Source organism: Corvus kubaryi, unplaced genomic scaffold (assembly GCF_017639235.1).
Source record: "Corvus kubaryi isolate FWS band 111438036 unplaced genomic scaffold, C.kubaryi_AGA036_p1.0 split3-73, whole genome shotgun sequence".
Lineage (NCBI taxonomy): Eukaryota > Metazoa > Chordata > Aves > Passeriformes > Corvidae > Corvus > Corvus kubaryi.
In genome coordinates this window covers 12,536,546-12,550,747 of record NW_024582091.1, presented here as the reverse complement: position 1 = coordinate 12,550,747, position 14,202 = coordinate 12,536,546, and the positions used below count along the sequence as shown (strand labels likewise).

General features: G+C 39.1%; 1 protein-coding gene across 5 annotated transcripts in view; it reads right to left on the bottom strand.

Moving 5' to 3' along the window:
• The window catches only part of MEI4 (meiotic double-stranded break formation protein 4), an 86,109-nt gene extending 72,121 nt beyond the window's left edge, over positions 1–13,988 (bottom strand). For 3 of the 5 annotated variants that reach the window (XR_006014196.1, XM_042017046.1, XM_042017047.1), the window contains exons 1-2: positions 13,653–13,982; positions 1,593–1,841 (exon numbers count right to left, since the gene is read on the bottom strand). Coding sequence is in view for 4 of the 5 variants with exons in the window: in XM_042017046.1 (XP_041872980.1) it covers positions 1,593–1,841; positions 13,653–13,695 (292 nt within the window). In the remaining variant the exon portion in view is untranslated. Of the gene's footprint in view, positions 1–1,592; positions 1,842–13,652 lie in introns of all 5 variants that reach the window. The other 2 variants (XM_042017048.1, XM_042017045.1) reach the window with 2 other exon arrangements.
• Positions 13,989–14,202: the final 214 nt, after the last annotated feature.

The following is a 14,202-nucleotide window of genomic DNA, read 5'->3' as shown; positions in this document are numbered from 1 at the left end:
AACAGATCAGGTACCAGTAACAACCTTTCTTTACTCAAATGCACATGACCCAGCATTTATCTCTAGTGGAACTGTAATCATGAATGCACACTCAGCAGAAACTTAGCACAGGTATAAGACATCTAAAATTAGAAAAGATTTATCACAGTTTAAATCTTCAGTGTAACTTGGGCAATGAAAATGAACATCCTTTGCAAGACGTGTTATCTGCCAGGGACAGTTTTCTTTGCCTATCTCACAATTAAAATTTAGAGTTTAGAGAATCTTTAAAAAAATTAGACTTAGAACATGGAAGTTGAAAATGAATTGATTTTGTTTGCTATGTTTTGCTAATTGATAGTGTTTGCTGTGTTCTGCTTAATCCACAATCAGAATATTCTCTCCAGACATTAGATGTTTATAAATCTCTCCTGATCATATGCAGCCAGTTCTTCAAAACATAAGACACCTGTGGGAAGCTGCATCTTTAAAGTTACTTTTAGTTTTATATGTCATATTTGCAACATGTTGCAGAAAACAGACACCCAGACAATAATGAAGTAAGAAGGGTCATTAAATCACTTCTCTGTAGAGAAAGGTCTATTATACAAAAATACATAAACCATTAGAGCTTCTAGCTGAAGTCTAACCATCCCCCCTATCAGTCAACGTTACAAACTAGAGATCATTTCACAAGGCAATAAAGAAGCTACTGTTTCAGTACAAAAGCAGTGTGGTAAAGCCTTATCAAGTTTTCCACCAGGGAACCTTTTAAAAATCTCAAGTCATAAAGCAATTAGTTATACATCTTGATTTTAGAGATCCCTTCAACAGTGAACTTTCTCTCTCCTTCAGCCCAGAGCATTTTGACCTCCATCTCCCAGGAAAGTATCTCCCCAGAGACTGCAGAAATCCTCCATTGCCTGATTTCCAAGCTCACACAGTGCCACTGATATCTTGAATTGAGCATGACTCACTCCACACACACAAGTCAGAGAAACAGTGCTGTTTGAGACCATCTTTTTTTTTTTTATCTTCTTTGAATAAATGCTTTCCTGAATCCAATAATATCAGACTCACAATATTTTATATGCCATAAAAAACATTCACAGTACCCACAGTCTCAGTACACTTGCAGAAACAACAGATATACTGTTCTTTGCCTGCCCTACCTTCCTGTTACACATATTAGGGATTAACGCTTCCAAGACTTTAAGCTTAAATTCTGATTTTAAACATCTGTAGGGTGGTTAAAAATATGCAGTATGTCTTTAAGACATGTTCCAAATGTAAATACAAACTAGTTCCTACAAACTAGTAGCTCCAAGGTTATAGAGTAACATTCTGTATTGACAATTTTGGTCTGCAATTATTTTGTATAATACATATTGATTCTGAAGGTTAAATATGTAAATTCTGCATCAAATTCTCAAGCACAATCCCATTACAAATAAATTAAGTGTTCCACAACCTCAGAACTGTGGAAAAAACCAAAAAACTGTACACTGAAGACTCCCACATCTAGATACAAGAAATGGTACATGAAAGGCAACATGAAAGCTGTTTGGTTCCTTGCTATTGCAACATAGCCAGAAATTATTTGAGTAACTTACTATTTTCCAAGCAGAATCTTGGAGAGATCCTGTTCAAAAGAAGTTCCTGTCGTAATCGAAGAACTTCAGCTTCCAGCACTTCCACTTTCCATTTCCATCCAAAATCCTGTTCGGATACAGTTTTGGCAAGGTACTCTATGTATTCTTTGGAACTCTTCCCAGGTGGTTTTGAGTGGATAATTGCAAAAGCCAATGCTAGTTTTGATATTTTCAAATATGAAATTTGATTTTCTCTTCGATCTTTGATTTCTGTTGCATTAGAAAAACAGAAAACAAAAAGGTTACTTCACTATGACTCCATTAAGGAAATGATGCACAATATTTTCTTGGCTGTGAAAACTGTTCAACAGTGAGACCAATTCTTTTATTTCCAGTGCATTCCTAAATCATCAAGGAGAACAGAAATACAAGCATCTCTGCTCAATGTGAGAACAGAACATACATGAGCTGCACTCCAGCTATAAAAATAAAATTCAGCTGGTATTTGAGAATAACTGTGGAAATAGTAAGCACTTCAAATAGGCTTATCCTAGCGAAATTTTCAATGCAAATGTTATCTCCACTGAAACAAAGATGAAAAAAGTAAAAATACTAACCTCAAAAAAACCACCCTGACACTCCCTCCCCCCCAAAAGGATTCTAAACCCATGACCGAAGAATGCGTTTGGGGTTCTTTATACTTAAACACAATACGTATAAATTTTTGAAAGTGTGCCAAAAGGTCCCAGTGCTCAAAAGATAAAACTCTGAGGTTGTCTTTGATTTTGGACACCTCGTATTGGTGCTCTTGAATTTTTAAGTCCACATTAAGCCTCAAGCATGCAGAAAGCTAGGCAGACAGCTTCAAAGTGATGCAAGTGGCTAGTAAGGTAGTAAAGAAAGTTTTATAAACTCTGTTACAAACAGTGAGGATGGGGCAAAAGGCATCATAAGAGTCAGAGAAACAAAATATTTAAATAGATGATTATGTCATGTGCAACAGCACAGGACCTAGGTGCAGAGAAGGAAAAAATGAAATTAAAACCAACTAATAATAACCAGCCCATCTAATCAGCAAAGTTACTTTGTTTTCCTAATTCCACACCATTTTCATTCAGTTGTTTAATGTATTCTTTTCTTGAAAAAATATCACTCCCAGAATAATTATGGGAAAAAAAAAAATCACTTCCTACACTTTTGCCCTGGCCTTGACATCTACACATTTTTCACAATGCTGTTTTTTCTCGTTATCCAACAAAACTGCAGGTTAAGCACTACAGTAAGTTGCATTGAGCAGCTCTGAAATAGTTGCAGCACAGCTTAGAAAAAGGTATTTTAGGTCATCCTTTCCCCAGATCATCTGCTATCACTAAGCTGATTTCTTCCTTTGGTTCTACTTGACTTTGGATAGTAACTCATAAATCATCATATATTCATTTATCCATCAGGGACATTTACAAAAGGCACTGCTCTTTTAAGTATTTCTTTCACCTTTCAAATACTTCTGAAATACATAAACAATCCCTGTGCAACCCTTGCACATTGTCCATTAAGACACAGCTGCCAATTAACACTTCACATTGTAAGAGCACAAGAGACAAGACTGCAAAAATTCCTTGGGATCTATTTACCTACAGCTATATCTTAAGCTACTCTTCTCCACTTGAAACACTCCATTCCTGCTGCGTGTCAGGGCAAAATCACCTAATCTAAGCTACCAGTGCATTTTTAAAGCTAATTAAATAGTAAGCCTTTAGAAACGGAACTATACTATGTATGCCGCTTACTTAAAGCAGTTATACATTAAATGGTATGTTCTGCAAAATTTCTTACGAAGAAAATCTGTTTTACACAACTTTTCAATTCATATCTAGAATTTCTGTGAAAAGCAGAGGTTGATTCTCGCAGTCTCAAAGGATTAGCACCTCTGTGGGACAGCTAACTGGTGTAAGACTTGCTTGCCTAATACATCAAAGGAAATGTTTACAAATACAAAACCATGCAAGTAATTGAACTGCCTTCAAAGCTGTGAATAAAATTAAATACGTAGAAACACACTGAAAGAAGATCAAATAGTAACAGTAAGGTATCCAAAATATTCGGCTTTGAACCTGAAAGGTGTTTCCCAGATTATCTCATCAATAGAAATTTCACCCAGATATTACTCAAACAGTGTCTGTCAAGCTCCATTATTACAAAGTCCCTTTGCAGAGCAGAACGATAAATCAGGGCAGGCAGAAAAACGTCTTACACTGCTGGCTTAAAATTTTGGTACCTCCAGAGACTACTCTACAAAAGCTTTCTGATCAATCTTTCTTTTAAGGACAAATCCATGTTCACTTTCTGCTTCATAATATGCTTTGTCAGTATTAGCATTTTCCTTTAAATTACACTCACAGAAGTTGCAAAATGACCAACATTCCAGTATGGGTCAGGGAGTGGTATTTATTCCAGAATTACATGAATGCTCAGGTGCCTTTTATCATCAGTCACCATCAATACCTTCTTATCTATTGTACTCTGTTTATTTCTCCTTACAGGACATACTATTACAAAGAAAATACGAAGAAAATACAACGTTTGCTGTCTGACCACTGACATATTACCACTATGCTACTAGTGTGAAATGCTACTTTGGTAGCATTTTTTCACTACTCATTACCAAAATAAAGATAGTCACTTCTTCATTTTGTTTTGAAAGGGACTATTTTGTCCCTTTGTTATCCTTAAAACTATGTGTTTTAAGCATAACAAAAACCTTAGTGCACAAGGTAACAGTACAATGGAGTACAAGTAAAAGGATCTTTCAACTGGAACATTCCAAAATGCTATTTTCTAAAGGAGATGTAAGTAAGTCACATAAACCACATAAACCATTACCTAATTTTGCTTTGAGAATCTTAAGTAGCATTCCTCCTTATAACAGTTAAGACATAAATTTAATTAATGAATTAATGAAATTTGGAGTTTGAGGGAGGCCTTTTCCTCTTTAACATCTTATACAGATTCACTTGCACAGTAGGAGTGCCTTACACTGAATGAGTTTAGGGAGATATTCTTACTCTGGAGAAAAAGAAAAATTTTTCTGGAAAAATTACTTCTGTTAGAGAAAATCCCCAACAGCAGGACAAATCACACAAACAGTTCTTCTTAGGAACAAGACACAGCACAGTTTTTGGAGAAGTCATTCTGTTGGAATCACAAAATCTCGTTTAAAAACAGATAATTAATGACAAATAGCAAGATTCCTGCATGCATTTCCAGAAAGAATGGACTTCTTAAAGATTTTATGGAGAATATACAGATATTTTACTTGCTTTCTGTTACTGTCACTATCACCATCTCTCTTAATTTCTTTTCTGATTGGGAAAAGAGAAGTTTGTGTATCGAAAAGCAGAAGTTCTAAGAGTTGATTAAGGTTTTTCACCATTTCCCTAAAGGGACAATTGCTCTCTCAGAAACTACTATATAAGTCTTCTAGAAAATAACACACCGGATGACATTATTAGAAATATGGGGATGCTGGCCAACTGTGCATTAGCAAAAATTGCACAGCAATCTGTTGCTCTCAGGAAGTGCTGAACCACCAAATATATTCCACTGAAAGCATATTGGCAGCTACAGAGTTTTATCAATCATATTTTTGCTCCTATCAGCACAGAAATTACACCACTGGTTGGGCAGAAAAAAGTTTTAGAACCAAACCAGAAACTTTCCTTGATTGAGAATAGTACCTGGCCAAGAGCGGAAAGGAGTCACCAGTCTAATTTTAGCTGCTAATGCCAAAATGTCTGACAGAAAGAGAAGAATTCAAGAATTATCCAAAGCTCCATTCGTGTGATTACTCAGTGTTAAGGAGAGAACCAGTAATGCCTTGCAATCTCTGCTGGAAGCAGGGCTCAGCACCCTAACAACAGATTCCACCTGGTGACCGGTTCCCTGTGTAAACCCCTCAATCCACAAACTGATATTGGAAGAAAGAGTACTCAGAGGACACAGTGGGTTAACAACACTGTCGAACAGGGCTGAGTCTAAAGATTTCCAACACAAGAATGACATTCCACGCTTCCAGCTCTCATGGAGGGAGAGGGTGCTGAGACCTGCGAAGATCCCAGCCATGGAAGACTGCTGAGCAATTATTCACCTGCTGAAATAATTACAAAAGGAGCGATGAACTGTCCTGTACAGCTCTGTGTAACATAACCAAGGGGAACTGAGATGTGGTCCAAGATTCATTGAAGACCTTTGATATAAGCAGGAATACAGGATAACAGAAAGAACCAGGATAAATCTGATTCATAAGCACTATCCTAATCCACCAACATGCCAGTCCTGTTTTGCAGCTGCATTTGATGTAGCAGCTCATACAGAGAAACTGAAATGTTAAGGGTTAATGACTCAAAGAATTGGCCATTTGCAAAAGCTGCGGGTGCCTTGCTGAAGCCAGGTTTGCACCACCCAGCTGAAGGAGAGGAGGAGAGGTTTTTGGGTGTGTGGCAGCAAAACCTCTGATCTGTGCAAGAACAGCCCAGGTGAGCATCCACCGCTGGAGAAAGACCATGGCAAACCAACCCTCCTTTACACAACTGGCTCAGGTGTAAAACTGTGCCTGCCCCACCCCAAGGAGGTATCAAAACATTCCCACATAGGCCTGAAGGTTTTCATCCCTTCTGACGGGACGTAACTGGCTCAACTACGTTGACAACAAGGGTCGTGTCTTAGAAGAGGTCTTAACCACCAAAGACCTCCGAAATGTCCCCGGACTCATTTCTGGGGCCTTCCACCAAAACACTGTGCATGGTCCACAGTGTTGCAGCAGACAGTGTAAAACCGCCCCCACAGGGAAGGTACCTGGGTGTTCCCACCCAAAGCTGAGCAGATGTTTCGAATGTCTTTACATGCAAGTTTAACTGTACCTCTTTCCAGGTTAATCCTGTTTGGGGGGCCAGCTCCTCTAGTTCACATGTACTAATGTGAAGAATAATGAAGGGATTCGACTCCCACTGAAGTTGGGAGTTGAATTTATGTTTTATGTTTTTATGAGTTTATGTTTCAAGAGCTTCTGCCACCCTTGACAGATCAACATTGAAACCATCACTTCGGACACTGAAATTGCACCAATCAAGTCTGGTCGCTGGATCCACGGGTGGTGGTATCTTTCCTCTACACTATTTACTCTTATCCCTTCTTCTTCTTTATTTTCCATATATATTTTCTTATGTGATATTTTCATGCATTTATATTGTTATGTTACTACAGATAATAACCAAAATGGCTATATACCTCCTTTCCATTCCAACCAAATTGTTCAAAAATAAACCTGCCACATATATATTTATATATACAAATGCTGGTCATTCAGCATTGTTTCACTCTAGTTAGGTCATAACATCATATTACACCATTAACTACAACAAGATACTCTTCTGGTAGGTCCCACATTGTTTTTGACATGGTCAAAAAGTGAAAAGGAAGTAATTCCCACAAAATAGGAAAAATGTCCACCCCACTAGTTTCAGATGATCACCTTTTTGGTTCATTTTCTTCTTAGTTTGAAACTGCCTATCTTTAATTTCATTCCAAAGGTCAAAGGTTTCATATTATCGGTTAAAAAACATAAAGAATTAAAATATTTCATTATTATAGAAAAAAAAAGAAAACATTCATTAGAGCCATGAAAGGCTATTCATCAAGGTAATTTCAACATGCTGTAAAATCTCCTATTTCCAAAAAACCTGCAATTCCACAAGAGGGCTGCACCTTGCTAGTTAGTGGTCCCCATTTTCATACTGATAACACGCTGGCAAAATCTGGAAGCTGAGGTCAAACGTGTGGCATCTTCAAGAAACAAGGGCAATTCCCCAAGCCCACCACTGGCCCAAAAGCATTCTCTCCTCCTCTAGCACTCTCCTGGCTGTCAGAAGATGCTTTTCTGCCTTTTACTTCAATAGTTCTTTTTTTTCCCCCGTTAACCACAGACAACTGAACAGCCCAGCCTGAGTGCACAGAAGTTGCTTTCATTGCTGCACACCAAATTAAGTCTCAAGAAGTGAAAAAAAAAATACTCCTGGATACTATTTTTATTTTTTTACTCCATGCCAGAATTGCACTAGAGTCAACAACGTGCTGACAGGGATAACAATAATTTCCACTCTGTAGCTGAAGTATAGAGATGATCCCTTCATTATTCTTCACATTAGTACATGTGAACTAGAGGAAGTGGCCTCCCGAACAGGATTATCCTACAAAGAGGTAGAGTTAAACTTGCAGTCACATCAAAATAGACTGCTTCCTGAATAAAAAACTCAGTGATCTTGGGATGAGCTTCCTACAGCTCCTGGGACCATGTCCACTGATTTTCCTGTGCCAGCTCTGGGTTCCCCTGCCAAGAGGAACCACAGAGTGTGCCGCATCCATTCATCAAAAGATGAGCTACTTGTTTTGTACAGGTGAATCCTCAGCTCTGGAGCTTTTAAGAAGTCTTTCAGGGGTGCTTATGGGTAAAGGAGGTGAATTTTATATAATTTACTCTTCTGAGTGGTACATACAATTTTCTGACTGACCCTGGAAACAAGCAAGTCACAGACAAATTAGGAGAAGGTAGCTAAATTATGCTATGGTTTAAAATTATAGGGTACCTCAAACCAAACCCAAAACCTAAACTCATTTGAAGTAATTCAACACTGGAGTAATACTCATTAATGTCAAAGAATTATAGACCTTAGGCATGACTTCCAAGTTTGGCCACGAAATTCATAGCTAATAATGGAGAAAACTGCTGCAAATATCATAGACAAAACCTTATTGCTTACAACACGACACTCATTTGTTATTCAGACCACTGCCATCTGAATTTTAAAAATAATTTAAAAAATTAATAGCATAAGACACAAAATAGACTGTAATTCATTTAACTTCCAGGCCATTCCAGGGCTCAGTTTTCTCCACACGTGAAATTTTTATTTAAAAATAAGAAGACTTGTCAGGACAGAAACAAATTGCCATTCACCACTACTACACAGCTAAAAAATCCTCAGACAGCCCTAAATATCAATAAAATGCTTTTTCTTCTAAATTTAAGAGTATGATCTGTCCTTAAAGACATAAAGGGAAAAACCATTTTGTTGCCATGATTTTTACTTCAACTCGTCTGTCAATTAGACAGTGCAAATAAAGGTGAAAAAATTAACCACATCTTTGTAACCTCATCTGCTTTATAAAAGAGAAATCAAGATATGAACTCATTATGATGGAGCACAAAATGCTGCAAGTGCTCTAGCAGAACTGGGCTGAGCTCAGACACATACGGCCACAACATTAAACAACAATAAAATAAACTCGATTTAATTGGTACGCCTAGCACAACGTCATTTGTGTATATAATAAACAATGATAATAGGACAACTACATAATCAAGATGAACTGAAGTATCACTTCAGTGTTCCAATTAAGCAGTTTTTATTGTAAAAATGTATATTAAACCAAGGCTACTCCACAGTGTCATCTTTAAACAACCTATGCTCATAATACACAAAGATATGTAATGTGGACACACTCGGGGAAGAACTTGCTTTTCCTACAACAAGCCTAACAATAACTTCAGCATATTTTTTTCAAATGGACTCAAAACACTAAAACAATACTGAAAATAATAAATATTTAAAATACTTTATGTCAAAAGCACATGGAAACTTAAATGTAGCATGATTTCTTCCTTCAAACTCTAACTTTTAAATAATTTTAGCTTCTAAAATCAAGTCTTATAAATTCGCCAAATCCAAATAACATGAATGAGCTGAAAAAACATTTTAGAGCTTATTAATGTTTCCCAATTATAACCGTTTCAGAGAATTTAAGAACATAAGCAAGCATAATCCCTCAGGATTTCAGTAACATTTTAGATGTAGGATTTATCTCCTCTTAATTACAGAAACCTACAGCTTAGATGGCTACAACTGAGCTAGCTGTCTAGACTCCTTTTATTACCAATGGGCAGAAACAGACATTTCTAATGTTAAAAATAAGCCAAGTCATTTGTACATTTTGTGGTGAAGTCATGACCCAGAAACATTTGTTTCTCCGCACGGACTACAAAGAGTGTTAAGATGACTACATCAGATGCACACACATGTACTGTGGGCAGCCAACTGCACTGAGATGAGCTGGTGCACCACAGGCAGCTAAAGCTGAGACCTTCAAAAACCTATTTAAGGTGCCTCACTAACAAGACAAATTTTGCAAGGCTGAAAGCAGCACTCCTCAAAAGAAGTCTGTCATTCTAGATCTGGACATGGAAAAAAGTTTGTGAGAATAACCTTGTGAATATATTTCAATGCACAACATAGCAGACAGGTGCAAAGTAGGGACATGAGAAACAGCAAGTATGCTTGGAATTCTATAAGCACAGAAAATCAGTTTGAGTCCTAAAAGCTTCTGTGCCTCACTCTTCAAAAAGGTCATTTGAAAATAGTAATTTAAGCCTGAATTTTCTGGTAGTTTAAAATTGTGTATATATTCTCCCTACAAGCTGAGAGTTCTTTCTTTTGCACTCCTTCTTCTCCTCCAACAGGCATTTTTCATGTGTCACAATATAAAGTGAATTTGGTACACAGTACCATTACCATGTTTCTCTTCACTATTCTGACTATGAAAGACATGAATATGTTTCCAGAAAAGGGAATTTATTCTATAAAACCTGCTGTTCAGAAATTAAAGTATAACTTAGTGGTGTAAATTAATCTATTCTTACGTCAGAACAGATTTCTTCCCCTACCAAAACAAAACTGTGCTCACTTAGTCAGCTGGGTGTAAATTCGTTGGGTTTGGGAGCTGAGGACATACTTTTCATTATAGCTTTATGAGATGAAATTTACGAGACCATGAAATTCAAACCCTTATTCTTTTACAAAGTTTCATATATGCGAATAATAATTACATAAAGAGTAAATTTACAGTTGGCATTAGGGACTGTGGAAAACAATCCCAGCCTTTATATACTGCCAAATTACAAGAAGAAAGCAGCCCTTATCTCCCCAGTTTTACCTATTGCAATGACTAGCAATATTAGCTTTTGAATGCAGAATTTCAATGCAGAATTCAGGAAAAGGCAATCATCAAGAGTTTGGAGCATTATATGAAGACTATTTTGCATATCTCCTTTTCCCATGTTAAACTATAGTGACTAAAATATCACCATAATTTCCTTTTCAGTTTCACACTTTCAGCCTTTACCTGACCAGTTCAGTTTCCACAAGTTTTTAAATCTACAAGATCAGTATCTTTCAGTGAACAAGATTCATTGAGGTAATGCATCCACTGTATTTTAAAAACTTTAGTATAGGAGAATGTTTCACGAAGGCTGTCTGGACTTCAGGTGGCTCTCTTGAAAGCTGTTTATTGCATAGGTGAAGTTACAGCATTTCAGGGAGTGGGTATCCAGAGCCAGCCCTACAGCTGCCAGCTCCAGCTGTAGGCATACCTGAAGCCGCTTTCTGTTCAAGTTACAAAGCATTTTATACTTTTCTTTGCAGAGTATCTTAATACATAACAACCAATAAGCACCATACACAATACCTTTACATTTGCCTATAGCCTATCATAACTACTACCATCACCATATTACAGTCATTATTATCCAATCACAAGAGTAAGTAAGTTACAATTTAAGCTTACAATGGAAAATTCTCAGACCTTTCTTCTTCTTGCTGCATCAACATTTCTTGTTTGCCTGCCATATCTCTCTTTATGGTAAAGACATGTTTTCTATTTACTTATGCTCTTCTTGAGACTTATTTACTTGGTGAAAAACATGGCTTTGTTTGTAGTCACATACCTTTGTCCTGCTCCTAAAAATCTCCTTCCAACTCATCTCCAACCTTTGCCTTCTCAGTTACTCATCGATCAGTGTTTCAGCAAAACATCTTTTACTCTATATCAAAACTTGCTTTCATTTCTATCTCATCCCCAGTTTCTACATTCAAAGATCTTTCTGCCAAGCCTACATACCTGTGAAACTTTCTTACCAAACTTTCATCTTCCCCAACACTTTAGTTTTGGGTTTCTTAACAGAAATTTAATATAGGCAGAATGAAAGACGAGATTGTTCAGAAGAAAGAAAATGTTTGTAATGGAGGGCAAGGAAAAGAGGGAATACTGCTAGGAATCCAGTACTCTAAGAAGCATACGGTATGCAATAAAGAATGAAGCCTTACATATACTATGCATAGTAGCATAACTATAACCACATTTAAATATGTATTACGTAAATATTAATTTATGAAGCACTGGAGGTTGCAAAAGACAGTGAACCACTGAAGAGACTTGACAAGGATTCATAGCCAAGTCCGTAGACAAGTACTTTTCACACTTTAATTTGGCTCAATTACTAGTTTATTCAGATTAAGAAAACATCTAAGCCAGGAAAATGATCAGAGGGCTGGAGCACCTCTCCTTTGAATACAGATTGAGGGAGTTGAGGTTGCTAAGCCTGGAGAAGAGAATGCTCCAGGGTGCCCTTCAGCACCTGAAGCGGGCTTACAAGAAAGCTGAAGAAGGACTTTTTACAAGGGCAAGACAAGGGGAAATTACTTTAAACTGAAAGAGGGCAGATTTAGATTAGCTATTAGGAAGAAATTCTTTACTGTGAGGGTGATGAGACACTGGAACAGATTGCCTAGAGAAGCTGTGGATGCATGCCCTGGTTTTAGGTGGGACATTTTCTTCTTACTAGCTGGTACAATGCTGGTGGGTTTTGGATTTAGTATGAGAATGATGTTGATAACATCCTGGTGTTTTGGCTGTTGCCATGTAGTGTTTACCCTCAGTCAAGGACTTTATAATGTCTCATGCTCTGCTACTGAGGAGCTGAACTGAAAGCTGGGAGGAGAGCAAGGCCAGGACAGGTGACCCAAACTGGCCAAAGGAATACTGGGATAGTGGGGGGATGATCTCTGTTCAGAAATGGGCTGGGCATTGGTCAACAGGAGGTGAGCAATGATGTTCATCACTTGTTTCTCTTGGGTTCTGTTACTGTCTCTCCCTTTCGTTATAACAATTCCTCCTATTAATCATACTATCTGCATACTTAGTATCACTATTATAATATTTTATTTCAATTATTAGATTGTTCTTATCTCAACCCATTAGGTTTATCTTTTCTTTATGACTATCCCCACTGGGGTGGGGGAACTGAACAAAAGGCTGTGTGGTACTTAGTTGCCAGCTGGGGTTAAACGCCATCCCTAGAACTGCTCAAGACCAGGCTGGATGGGATTTTTAGCAACCTGGTCTAGTAGAAGGTGTCCCTGCCCACGGCAGGAGGGTTGGAACTAGACGATTTTTAAGGAACTAGAACTCCAGGCATTTCTGTGATAAGACAAAATTAATCATTACTTTCTTCCATCAGTCAATGAGAGAAATGCAAGTGACTAAGCCCTATGATTTCTGTATTCCTAAGGTCAGAGTCATCAGAAACTATCATTTCCATTCACTGACATTAGAAATAATCAGCTAAAAATATTGGTAACTTTGATAATTCTTTTGTATTCTGTTATATCTGCATATTCATGTAATCTTTTTTTAACAGGCAGAGCATTAACAACATTAATTGAATCCCAGAATTCATCCAACAAAACTTCACAACAATAGTGTGAATTAGGTGAAATGGACAGGAAAAAACTTCACATTTGTAATATATAAAAATAGAGACAAGTAATTCATAGCTGATATTCTTCATCATTAATGACCAAAGCAGTGCAACTTTCACGGGAAGGCTCCCATTTCCTTCCAAATAAACTCAACTTTTCCTCAGGAAACCACTCTTGGATCACGTAAGGCCGCCCGCACGGAGGCGAGGCAGGTGTCCCAGGAGAACCAGGGGAACCAGGGGGCTGTTCCGGGAGAACCAGGAGAAGCAGGGGGCTGTCTGACGCAGCCCCCATACCGCACCCCTGGGCACAGGGCTTGCACATGGGGGATATCCCCAAAGGCCACTGACACCGCGGGGTCGGAGCCCTCTCCCAACCTCCCTCCCAGCCTCCCCGGGCCTCCGCGAAGCCCTGACGGCCTCGGGCTCCCACCCACCTGCAGCAGCGGCCGCGCCGCGGGGGCCGCGCCCCGGGTCCATGGCCTGGGGCCGGGCCGGGATCTCTCCCCGCTGGGGTCAGGCACAGCCCCGGCCCCGCGGCGCGGTGCTGGGAGCTCCTGGGTGCGGGCCCTCCGCGTCCCACTCGTGTTTATGTCGGTCGAACACGGGTGCTCCCTGGGGAGTTGGCAGAGTCCGCGCACTCGCGGCCTCGCCTCCCGCTCCGGGGCTGGAATGAGAGGGAGGGCCAGCTTTTTGCAAAGGCCGCCTCAGTCGGGAAGGTGCAGGAAGGGGGAGGCCATGGAATTCCGCAGGAGACATCTGAAGGCCCCTGGTGCTTCCGCCAGGGAAGGAAGGGAGCGGAGCTGTGGGCAGGCTTTTAGCGAGCATGCCGTGCCTGTCCCAGCCCTGGACTCCGGCCGCACGCTGGGCCTGCCGAGGGTCCAGGTGGCAGAGCTCACCTTCACCTGGGACGACCCCCCACGCTTTTACACTTCTTACTGCTATAAATTGCATGAGGGCCTCTCAAAGTGTTTTGCTGATTAACTA